This window comes from Abrus precatorius, unplaced genomic scaffold (assembly GCF_003935025.1).
Source record: "Abrus precatorius isolate BTA unplaced genomic scaffold, Abrus_2018 Scaffold6, whole genome shotgun sequence".
Taxonomy (NCBI): domain Eukaryota; kingdom Viridiplantae; phylum Streptophyta; class Magnoliopsida; order Fabales; family Fabaceae; genus Abrus; species Abrus precatorius.
Genome location: NW_020874406.1, coordinates 14733747 through 14745839, shown reverse-complemented (window position 1 = coordinate 14745839; position 12093 = coordinate 14733747). Strand labels below are relative to the sequence as shown.

The window sequence follows — 12093 nt, the reverse complement described above, 5'->3', positions numbered from 1 at the left end:
TGGCGATTTTTTGCAAATGCTGTTAACAAAAGGCCCGAGCTTAAGAGCCGTTATAAGGTGGTGCATAGCCACAGCAGGTTCTAGATTATGGATGGAAAGTGTCACTTTGCTAAATCGTTCCATGAACGCTCGAAGTGATTCTCCTTTTTCTTGACAAATGTTAACAAGCGCCAGAGATGTCAATGGGTGAGGTCGGCTTGTAGTGAACTGCAGATTAAACCGTCTTGTGAAGGTTGTGAATGAGTCAATAGATGAGGGGGAGAGTCGGGTGAACCAAGTGAGAGCTGGTCCTCTTAGTGAAGTGGGAAAAATCCTGCACCATAAGGAATCATTTTCTGTGTATAGGCCGACCTGGGTTGTAAAAACATCCAGATGTTCCCCTGAATTAGTTGTGCCATCATATTTTTCTATTGTTAAGCCTTTCCAGTTGTCAGGTAGTTTAGCATCCAATATATGGTGAGCAAACGGGCTTCGGCTCACTACATTATCTCGGTCATTCTTGGTTTCAGATTGCTGCATTAGTCTCGGTTTCTCTTGTAACGTCGAAGACTCCCCCTGATCCTGGGCGAGAGGTGTAGTTTGGGAAGGGATGTGTGTTCTTTTTTCTTCTCTTAAGTGGGCATTTTCCCTTCTCAAGACCGAGAGCTCCAGGACATCTTTTTCCCTTTCTTTTTTCATCTCCATCATTTCTGTTTTGAGCTGCATTAACACCTCTAAAAGGCCCTCGTCAGTTCCTCCTTCCACCAGAACCTCAGGTGTCGGTTGGTTAGGTGTGATATCTTCTTGCTGCTGCTGTGAAGTTCCTCCCGCTGAATATGTCTGTCCTATTGGCTTCTTGTTAGTACCATATTGATCGAAAAAGTAAGGCAATTGTGCCCCACGGTGGGCACCAAAATGTTCCTATTAGAGAAACACTAATCTTCAAGTCTCTGCTCTGAAACGGTGACGTCCTTCTGACTGTTGCTGACGTGGAGAGGATACCTGCAAAAGACACTCTGATGCTGAAGTTAGAATTCGATTTTGAGCAATAAATATTATATAATAATGACAAGTCAACCATTTACCTGTATTTTCTACATTCTTTTTATAAGCATTGTTATGGGCTAATAGACCTGCTGAGTCAGCCTTGAGTTTTGATCCTTTACTTTAAAGTAAATAATGCCCTGATTATTACTCTTAATTGAGTTAATTATCTTCTAATCCTGACAAAGTATTCAATCAAACTAGGTCAAATAGGTATTTAATTTTTTTTTTTTAAATGTAAGACCGAACAATTCTCTATCTAATATAAATATTTTTTTTAGGGTCAAAAGGTGAAATAATTTGTAAAAAATATATTCTGTACCAAAAAAAATGGTGGGTCTGACACAACTTCAAACCTGAATTTTGGACACCCGAGGGGAAGAGGATGGGCTCAAACTTTAAGCAGATGGGGGCCCACGTAGAGAAAGCTATAAATACACGAAACCCATTAGACTTTCAGTGGACAGTGAGCAGTGACTTTCCTGAAGTAAGCTAAACGGATACGAACCAAACCGAAACCACACTCATCTCTCTGTGCTCTCTTTCACCATACTGTGAGTCTCTCTATTCGTTTTATTTTCATTTTTTTTTATTTTCTTCTGTCTCTGCATATATTCAATTAATTGACCCAAATTATAGGAATAATATATGGGTTGCTCTGCGAGGGAAAAACAAATTCGAGGGAATCGGAAACTTCATTCGGCAAAACCCGATTTCGATTCATCCTGTAATTTGAACAAAAAATGGATGGTACCCTTTAAAAACCATGTTGAGTTGGGTCTCAATCCCAATTCAAACCCTAACGTTGACTCATCGGGTTGGGTTTTGTGTATGGAGGGTCAATTGGAAGAGATTCTGTTGAAAAACATTGAAATTATATACAATAATACTGTGTCAAAGCTTGTTGCTTTGGGCTACAACGAGGATGTTGCCGTCAAAACGATTCTGCGAAATGGGCATTGTTATGGTGGCATGGATGTGTCCACAAACATACTACAGAACTCCTTGGCTTGTCTGAATAGTGGAAATTTTGATAATTGTGGATTCAACCCTGCGTTCTCTGACTTGAAGCAGCTCACAGAATACACTCTGGCGGGTATTGTGTCTCTGTTACAAGAAGTGAGGCCCAATTTGAATAGAGGTGATGCTATGTGGTGTCTCCTCATGAGTAATTTTCATGTGGGAAGGGCCAGCACCATCCAAATTCCGGTTGGCAACGAGTGTCCTTCTTATGCTGCAGTTGAGAATACAGGTATTGGTAACAATGCAGTTGGTGTTAATGCTCCACCTCTACAAAAGTTTCATGGGGAATCCATAGAATTTCCTGTGAATGGTTTCTTCTCTTATGGTCCGGGGATTAATTTTCAGTTACAGAGGGATATTGTATTCCCAAAAAGATTTAATCTTTCTCCTTCCATGAAGTCCTTATTGAAAAGAAATGTTGCAATGTTTGCTGCCAATTTTAGGGCTAACTCAAAACAGTTGCAGCCACAAGCCAAGGCCATTCCTAGCATTAGCACCATTTCGAAATTGGATTCTTCATCAGTTTCTGGGACTCCGGTCCTGGGCAAGCAGTCTGTTGAATTTCACCCTCTGAATAACCAAGAAGACTTGAATTCAGTGCTGAGTAAATTGCTTGATCTAAATATTGGTGAGAATTCAGAGTTTGTGGTAGAAGATCAGAAGGATGAGGTGATAGTCACTCTAGCTCATCAGATTAAGGATCTTGAGAAACAGGTTGAGGAGCAAAAAGATTGGGCTCATCAGAAGGCAATCCAAGCTGCAAGAAAGCTAAGCAGTGATCTGATTGAGGTGAGAAAATTAAAGATGGAAAGAGAGGCAAACCAACGACTGAAGAAAGGGAAAGAGGCACTTGATGACACAACCATGAAGAGACTCTCAGAAATGGAGAATGCCTTAAGGAGGGCTAGCGGTCAAATGGACCAAGCAAATGCAATTGTCAGAAAACTAGAGGCGGAGAATGCTGAAATCAGAGCAGAGTTGGAGGCTTCTAAATTAAGTGCATCAGAGTCAGTTTCAGCCTGCAAGCAGGTTATGCAAAGGGAGAAAAAGTGCTTAAAGAGGCTTCAAGCTTGGGAGAAACAGAAGGCCAAGATACAACAGAATATTTCAGATGAAAAACAGAAGATATTGGAGATAGAAGAAGAATTGGCTCAGATTAAACAGTGTGAAAAAGATGCTGAGGTTTGCTAATATCTTAACGAAAACAACATAACACCTATAATCCTAATAGGCACTTGGAATTGCACACATTCATTATGTTTTTGTCTGTGTTTCTTGGTATGTTTATAAGTCGATGGTGTTTTAGGACAATGTGCATTTTCTGTTATATTTAGTGTGAGACCAATTAAAATTGAAGTGGTTTCACTTAAAAGAATTCTCACGTAGTGGGATAAGGCTATTATTGTTGCCACATGAATGAATTCACATATTCTACTAATAGTCTTGATTAGCTCATTTTATTTACAAAATTGCTCCAATTGTCAGGTATGACATTCGTGTATTTGCATGTATGCATGTCAGCGGGCATGTGAAGAACTTGTGTCTTTCAGGCATAGCATTTCTTGTTTTCTGATTTATCATGGAAGTGAATCATCTAACTATTCATCAATGTTACCTGAATTTTCTCTCAGTTGATTGTTCTCAGGTCAATTAGTATGCTACGATTTTGTCAGCATGGAACTGAATACAACTTTCATACCATTCAATGTTCCCTTAATCTCATGCTATGAAAACTGCTGTTTCTGTTTGGTGCTTTCGTAAATTTCTTTTTGATGTTTCCTATTTCCTGAAATTACATTTTATATATAACTATCTGTTGATCAGAGCATATGCTTGTTATGAATGATCTGCATAATAACATGTGACAGGTCATGGGGAGGGAAGAATTGAAGGCTAAGGAGGAAGCCTTAGCACTAATTGAAGAGGAACGCCGTTCTAAGGAAGCAGCTGATACTAATAATAAAAGAAATCTTAAGGCTTTACGCCTGAAGATTGAGATAGATTTCCAGCGTCGTAAGGATGATCTTCTGAGGCTTGAGCAGGAGATTTCACGTCTTAAAGCATCTGCACATTCTGCTGATTTTCATCATCGAGCTAGGACTATGCCCCCAAATGAGTGTGAGGATGTAGAGCCCCAAAATGAGACAATTGATGAGCTTCTACAAGAATTAGACAATGCAAAGGATTCTTCAGAAAAAGAAGGCAACGGTAATAGAGAATGCATTATATGTGGAAAAGATGAACTTTCCATAATTTTCTTGCCATGTGCACACCAAATTATGTGTGCTAGCTGCAGTGAACAGTATGGGAGAAAGGCCAAAGCTGTCTGTCCATGCTGCCGAGTTCCAATCGAACAGAGAATCCGTGTATTTGGGGCAAGTTCGTAGTCTCGCACTGATATGCTACGAACTCTCACATTTCCTTGCAGTCGTTGGAGTTTCTTTGTCCTCAATCTCTCACAATATGCCGTGGGACGTAAGATAATCAGGAATATGTAAATAAAACATTGTCTTCCTTTAGCTTATCTTTTGAATGTCTGAAATTTTGTTGGTTGCTGCCATTGCTTGAAAATAAGAAATAGGGAAATACTATCTAGTGTTTTGAAGGCACTAATCAAGGATTCAAAAAATAACATGTATTTAAACAATGAGTAAAGTTTTTTGAGTTCTTAATCTATCAAATGTTATATTCAGTATTAAATACTATTGCTTTTTCATTCCTTTACAAGTATGTTTATAGGATTCTTGAGCATCGATCGAAAGTAAACAGCAAAATTATTTGCTTTGATAGATTTTTACGACAATCTTCACAATTTAAGAAAGAGATAGAAAGAGAAACGAGAGAAGTCGGAGGTAAAATGAGTGATCTGATGGAGGGAAATAAAAAACAAAAAAATTTGCAAAATATTGTGAGAATTTGTTACAAATATAGCATTAATCTACTGTTTTTACCTCTACAATATTTTTAAATGTAGAAAATACAGTAAGGTATTTACTACTCTAGTTTTTTTAGTTTACTACCTTGTTTTATTTTTGGTGTACTGTGTCCCTGTAAAATTTGGGTTAAAGTAAAATATGTTATAATCGCAGTTTTAATTGTTGTTAATAAGTCTAAAATAAAATTTAATAATTTTTAATTGACTTAAAACTTCTGAGCTGTTATATTAAAAAAATAGGTTAATAAACCAAGAAAGAGTTAAATTATTTTTAATGTACTCATATTAACAATGATGCTTTATTCTTCGCCAGTTCCTTCTAACACGTGGGTCCCACATGATTAAACATTTGGTCATTATAAAATTAAATATTTGATCTTATAATTAATCAAACTTTACGTTGATTGGGCTAAGATAGGCTCAAAGATTTCATGTTTAAGGTATGCGACTCAATATGTTGTTGGGTGTAGACAACAAAAAATGGCGTTGGGCTATGTAAGTAATGTGCAAGGCTGATCTCATTCTTGACAACCCTTTTGCATACCAAATCGGAAGAAACCGATCCAAACGATTCAACTGAACCAGTTGTTAGGGTTGATGCATGACTAGTAGCGGCACAAAGTGTCTCAATTTAAGTTTCAAATATATATATAACTGAACAACACAGATGGCAATTTGTTTATGGAGCCACGTGTTGAATTCTCAGCTTCAAACGGGTGGAATCATGGAGAAGTTGGAAATGCACGAGAGAACCGCTTACCAATAGAACAACACAAAAGAAAAAGAAAGAAATCAACACAACACACATACGCTCTGATTCCAAAAAGCTATAATATCAAACACAACAGTTCACACGGTTCTTCCCTTTTACTGATAATTTGATACCATATTATGGCCATTATTGGTTGCATTTCCGTTTTCCCGTGAAGGTTCAAACACAAGGAGTCAACAGCACCTTGGGACTGTGCTACATGCAATCACAGTATCATTACAAGTTTGAACAATATCATATTGCAGCTGGCAGCTAAACTCTTTAATGCCATTCAACAATTGCTTACACTGTTTGCTTGCTTAACACCCTCGATCCCTTAGAGTTAGGTCAACTAGAACGAGGCAAAGCAAACTGGAATTTGCAAACAAAAAGATTGTCACCAAGCATAAGCAGTGATTGAACATTTATGTTAATACGTGAATGATTGAGCTTCCCGTTTGTTGAACCTAATCAAGTTCTTCATTGTACTTCTATGTACGTACCTTAGTCGGTGCAAGTAGTCACATTCACGTTATTCAACAACAAAATTAATTTTAGTTTTTTTATATATCGGTTTAATTGTGGTGGTGACGAAAATTCTAGACATTCTTTTGCCGATTTTTAATGGTTTACATGTTTTGTCTCCTTATATTGAACTCCATAAAAATGGACTTAAAATGTAATTATCAAGGTAACATGAAATTATTGACCACAAAAATAATACTAGTATTATTGGAGTTCACTCTTAGCTTTAAGACTTGAGAACGATACTCACTTAAAAGCATTGATACTTTAATGGAATGCACGTGAATGTAGAAATGACACTGCCAGCTTCTACACCAATAACCCGCCTTATAAAGTTCACACTCGCTTCATGGACCAAAATGGGGCTCTCAAATCATACATCTAGACTCCCCATTAACCCACAAAATGACAAAAATATCAGTTCCTTTTCCCGTTTTTAAAAGCGTTTCTTCTGTCATGGATACTTGCTCTTGGGCTGAAACGTGAAGCACCACCTGAGAAGCCCGTTAACTTGTTGCATTCCGATTGTCACAGTCTTTCCACCTGCTTCCACTATAGTCTCAATCTAGTTCTTCACCTTGATTAAGAAATGGTGCCAAAAGTTCATGCTGGCCAGGAAATGGCAATGGTTGAGAATGAGAATTGTAGAATCAATGGGAACTGGAAGAAACGTGTGCAAGTTTTTGGTGAAAGAGTGAGGAGATTTCCTTGCTTGGCTTGGCATACTACGTGGAAAGTGGGACGTGAAGATCCAAGAAGGTTGATCCATGCATTCAAAGTGGGTTTGTCTTTGACTCTTGTTTCTTTGTTGTATTTGTCGGAGCCACTTTTCAAAGGGATTGGACAAAGTGCAATTTGGGCTGTCATGACCGTGGTGGTAGTGCTCGAGTTCACCGCAGGCAATTTAATTTTCTCAACCTCACTCTTTCACTTTGATATGTTTCCTATTTATATCTCTCTACGTGTGTGTGTGAACCCTTAGATGAATTTATTAAAAGAAACATTTGATTAATCATATTTCTGAAAATTTAATTTTTGACAAGCTTTAGAGCATAGTATAGTCTAGGATAAAGCTTGGTTGTTGTTGTTGTATGTGTGTGTGAAATCCTTTCTGCATGCATGGGTTGGATGACCTTACTATTTTTCATTGTTTTGGTTCCAGGGGCAACTTTATGCAAAGGGCTCAACAGAGGATTGGGAACACTGTTAGCAGGATTATTGGCATTTCTTGTTGGTTATGTTGCACATGCATCTGGCCGAGTCTTTCAAGCTATTATCATTGGAGCTGCAGTTTTTCTTGTAGGTGTGTATAGATATATACATGCTTTACAAGTTCAAAAGAAATACGGCAATGAAATTAAGACTTGAAATTAAGCTTTCCTAATCCAATAAAGCCTGTTTTTGTTAATTCTATAACGTTGTTGTTAATTCACTTTGATTTTAGTTTTCAAGTTCATATTACCATAATATACTCAATAAAGAGAACAAATGGTTAGGATACAAAGACCTTTTAACAGTAGTGACAACTAATTAATGACTAAACATTATTACTCTTGAACAAAATTTGTTATTGCAGGAGCTATAGCTACTTATATGAGGTTCATTCCCTATATAAAGAAAAACTATGACTATGGTCTAGTTATATTTCTCTTGACTTTCAACCTGATTACTGTGTCGAGCTACCGGGTTGACAATTTCTTGAAGATTGCACACGACCGCGTATACACCATAGCCATAGGCTGTGCTATTTGCCTTCTGATGAGTCTACTCATATTTCCAAATTGGTCAGGAGAAGACCTTCATATTTGCACGGTTTACAAGCTTGAAGGCCTTGCCAAATCTATAGAAGGTATACAAACTCATATAATGTTAGTTAAGGAATCAAGGCACGTTATGTTTTTGTTTAATACATATGGACGTTAGATCCTTCACAAATATTACTTTCAATCTTATTTATAAAAAATAATTATTAATTCTTTTTTAAATATAAGAAAAAAACGCCTTTTCAGATTTATTAATTATTAACTTTTTATTTTTTATCCATTAAAGTAGATATACTCATTTATTTAATACGTAATATACCAATTTAATCATTTAATGTTATGAATATTTCTAAAATTGAGTATAAACTAATGACATACAATATTTTTTATTAGTCTTAAAAAATTAAGCATTTATTTTTTTTATAGATAGGATCGAAGGTAGGACTTTAATTTTTTTTTCTTACTTTTATTTTTTAATATCATTAATACAACAAAATATCACAGCACATGGATAAATTATTGCGTTTTACTATGTTTATATTGCAATGACCCATTTTCTCTTCTGAAACATTGATTCACTTCATTGTCATATATATATATATATATATACATATATACACACATGTAAATTAACCCAGTGAAGGTAAAATGTTGCAGCTTGTGTGAATGAATACTTCTACGGAGAAATTGAAGGATCTGTAGATATGAAACTGTCAGAGGATCCAATATACAAAGGTTATAAAGCTGTTTTGGATTCAAAATCCACTGATGAAACACTGGTATATAAGCCCAACCCATGTGTCATGTTTTAATGTACATTCCTTAATTTGGAATTTAATAAATCACTGAAAAGAGATATTCGATTTCGAATTGGCCAGGCATTACATGCAAGTTGGGAGCCGAGGCATTCTAGGTACTGTCACAGATTTCCATGGCAACAGTACGTAAAAGTTGGAGCTGTTCTTCGTCAATTTGGGTATACTGTGGTTGCACTGCACGGCTGTTTGAGAACAGAAATTCAGGTAACGCTTCAAAACTCTCATCAATTTGAAGATGAAATCGACCAGAGCTTACTCTTTTTATTAGGTTGGAACTAATACTAATCCCACTTCTGCAGCAATAGTTTAACTTAAAACAGTAATATACGTAAATTGTTAAACGTTATACTTAATTTAAACATGTTATAAAACTAAAGGGTGAGTGAAATTTTTTAGTCCCCATTTCAGGGGATCAAATAAAAATTTATAACATTTAAATATATTAAATAGAATATTATATATTTCGAGGAACCATATTCATATGTGAAAAACAAAATCACAAAGGACCATTATATATATATATATATATATATATATATATATATATATTAAGAAAGATACATTTTTAAAAAGTAAAAATAAGAGACTACATTAAAAAATTTAAATATCTGATATATTAAAAACTTAGATAATAATTTATATTATTTATTCCATGGGAATAGAACTATGTTCATAAGCCATGCGTTTATAACCTTTATTATTCTGACAAATGCATACATAATACTGCACAGTGTGTCGTGGATTATCTATAATATGAAACAGAAATGCAATTAGATAGTTTCTAATCCCACTAATACCAATATGTCCTTTAATTTGAAAATTGATTTCAGACACCAAGATCTGTAAGAGCCATGTTCAAGGACCCCTGCATCAGGCTTGCAGCAGAGGTGTCCAAAGTACTGATAGAACTTTCAAACAGCATAAGGAATCGCCGCCATTGCTCTCCAGAAATACTCTCTGACCATCTTCATGAAGCCCTTCAGGACCTCAACACTGCCATCAAATCTCAACCTCGCCTCTTCTTAGGCCTCAAACACAAGCACAACCAAGCCACCAACATGCTCAAAATAGCTGCACAACAAGTTGGCCAAGAAAGACATGCAAAATCATCCCTTTCAACAGTTAAAACTGACTCTTCAGCATTGCTTGAATGGAAAACCAAAAGGACTTCCACTGAACAGTCAAAAGAAACAGAACGCAAGTCTTTAAGGCCACAGTTGAGCAAAATTGCAATCACTAGTCTTGAGTTCTCTGAGGCTCTTCCTTTTGCTGCTTTTGCATCTTTGCTTGTGGAAACTGTAGCCAAACTGGACCTTGTCATTGAGGAAGTTGAAGAACTTGGGAGATTGGCATGCTTTAAAGAGTTCAGACCTGATGATGAGATTGTTGTGACTTGCGAGGAGCCCCGAGTTGATGTGTTACAGAACCATTTACCTTTCCTTGGAGCAGTGGACTAATTAACAGACAGAGAGAGAGTCCTTAGATAGTGCATTATTTCATGGATATGGATAATCTGTTATTTGACGAATGATGATGATGAATATTAAATATAATTATGTTTTGAACTTTTGATCTACTGTTAGTTGGAATAACTCTTAGGATGATCATATATTTCAGGTTATAAAATGCATAGATACATTCAATGTTAAGACTGTTGATGGACTCAACTATGGGAACATAGATGTCTTTATGCAATACCCCTATTGATTATAGAACATCCTTCGCGGCTTGTTCTCTAATATGCTGCTAGGGCCCCACAATTTTGTGACTTACAGCAAGCAAAATCTATATTTGGATTGCCTTACGATGATGGGTTAGTGTCTCTTTCTGGTGATGAGTCCAGTTTACTATGGAAGAAATATATATTTTTTCAAGTCCTAAATTGCAAGCTTATACTAGAACTGCATAAGGGACAAGGAATACTACCCTTTTGACTTTTATGACTGCTGTCTTTGTCTAATATTTTGTGCATAAATAACCAAGATTATTTAAGTCATTTTCTCATCTTCCACTAGAAAGATTCACCAAGAAATATAAAATACCACTACCAGTGTCTATATTTTAACTTTCGTTGAGGATGATTTTCACTCATTTCGTTTTCAACTCCGCAAGTGGAGCATAATGCTTGAAGGAATTCTTCTTCCACAACCACGTAAAAGCAATTGCTTAATGAGGAAAAATCCATATATATATTTTAGACTGGACCACTGAGTTGCTGGGTAGTAGGTGCTAACTTCTAAGGTTGTATAGTAAATAAAGGATAGTTTTGCATTTATAAGAGTTTTGGAATTTAGTACTTTAAGAAAGAGTTCCTAAAAGTCATACATTGGTGAGCCTTCTTTAAAGAGATTCTTGATAAGATGGAGAAGAACGAGGGGGGAACAATTTGCAAATTTCCCAAGTTTTCTTTTTTTGGTAGCAGCTGAACTTGTGGCCTAATCATTGTGCAGCTTCATATGGCACTCATGAGTATTACTCTGCCTATGATATTCGATTTTGCCATTTCCAAGTTACGTTCTCAAAATATGGATAATGAGTGAATAGAAACCACAACAAACATGGATATCCTATCCATGCTCTCACTCACGTACCATGTCCATGTGAGCTACTTAGTTAAGCATGTTTAAATTCAGAATCTCTGTCCTCTTGTTGTCTTCAGATTATTGTAAAATGTTAAACTAATCAACTATTCTGAAAAAGTGTGTAGGATGAGGTAGAATTCTACATCAATGCATGTGTGGTTGGGATTGTCTACTACTAACGAGGTTTTTTTATTTGGTGAGTTAAGAAAATCTCATTTGACTCTCTCCCTCACCTCCCCCCCCCCCCCCCCCTCCTCCCTTTTTCCCTGAATGGTGAGGCTCTAGTGTAATAGATTAATGGGTAATTACACATTTAGTTAACAAGGGTCAACAAGTAAAAGCATAAGATTTACTTTTAAATTTCAAACTAAGAAGGATCCAAAGTGTAAACAATGAAACAATCAAGTAGATGATATTGATCTAAAGTGATCAACACAATTTCTCATTTTGAGCAGTATCATCTAATTTGTGCAGTTTTTGGATTCTGTACTGGCTATTTGACAGTGCTATTTGATAGTACTTTGTCACAGTGAAAGTTGATTGTGATCTTAAACAACCATGAGACACTAAAGGTTCAAATAATGCAATTGTTACTGTTTTCACCTAAGAGTTAGTTTCACAGCTATATCTATGGAGATACTAGGTAAAAGCAATCTTTACTAGGTATCTAATG

At 36.1% G+C, this 12093-nt stretch overlaps 2 protein-coding genes across 4 annotated transcripts; both read left to right on the top strand.

Moving 5' to 3' along the window:
- Positions 1-1482: 1482 nt before the first annotated feature.
- Positions 1483-4742, top strand: LOC113869310 (MND1-interacting protein 1-like). Its single transcript, XM_027505575.1, has 3 exons — positions 1483-1577; positions 1663-3228; positions 3915-4742. Exons 2-3 carry the CDS (start codon positions 1672-1674, stop codon positions 4431-4433), a joined length of 2076 nt encoding a protein of 691 aa, XP_027361376.1. The 5' UTR covers positions 1483-1577; positions 1663-1671; the 3' UTR covers positions 4434-4742.
- Positions 4743-6619: 1877 nt separating this feature from the next.
- LOC113868830 (aluminum-activated malate transporter 12) lies at positions 6620-10715 on the top strand. 3 transcript variants are annotated; one of them, XM_027504756.1, is made up of 6 exons: positions 6620-7156; positions 7420-7560; positions 7834-8106; positions 8678-8799; positions 8899-9042; positions 9669-10715. In XM_027504756.1, exons 1-6 carry the CDS (start codon positions 6847-6849, stop codon positions 10293-10295), a joined length of 1617 nt encoding a protein of 538 aa, XP_027360557.1. In that variant the 5' UTR covers positions 6620-6846; the 3' UTR covers positions 10296-10715. The 3 variants fall into 3 exon arrangements, with proteins under 3 accessions (XP_027360557.1, XP_027360558.1, XP_027360560.1); XM_027504757.1 differs by having other exon boundaries at positions 6630-7156; positions 8047-8106; positions 9669-10631; XM_027504759.1 differs by lacking the exon at positions 7834-8106 and having other exon boundaries at positions 6630-7156; positions 9669-10631.
- The last annotated feature ends 1378 nt before the right edge of the window (positions 10716-12093 follow it).

Excerpts from the sequence above, each read along its gene's own strand:
- LOC113869310 (XM_027505575.1), top strand. The coding sequence starts at position 1,672 with ATGGGTTGCTCTGCGAGGGAAAAACAAATTCGAGGGAATCGGAAACTT. Across the intron at positions 3,229-3,914 it reads AGTGTGAAAAAGATGCTGAG|GTCATGGGGAGGGAAGAATT; the intron begins GTTTGCTAATAT and ends AACATGTGACAG.
- LOC113868830 (XM_027504756.1), top strand. The coding sequence starts at position 6,847 with ATGGTGCCAAAAGTTCATGCTGGCCAGGAAATGGCAATGGTTGAGAAT. Across the intron at positions 7,157-7,419 it reads AGTGCTCGAGTTCACCGCAG|GGGCAACTTTATGCAAAGGG; the intron begins GCAATTTAATTT and ends TTTTGGTTCCAG. Across the intron at positions 9,043-9,668 it reads GTTTGAGAACAGAAATTCAG|ACACCAAGATCTGTAAGAGC; the intron begins GTAACGCTTCAA and ends AATTGATTTCAG.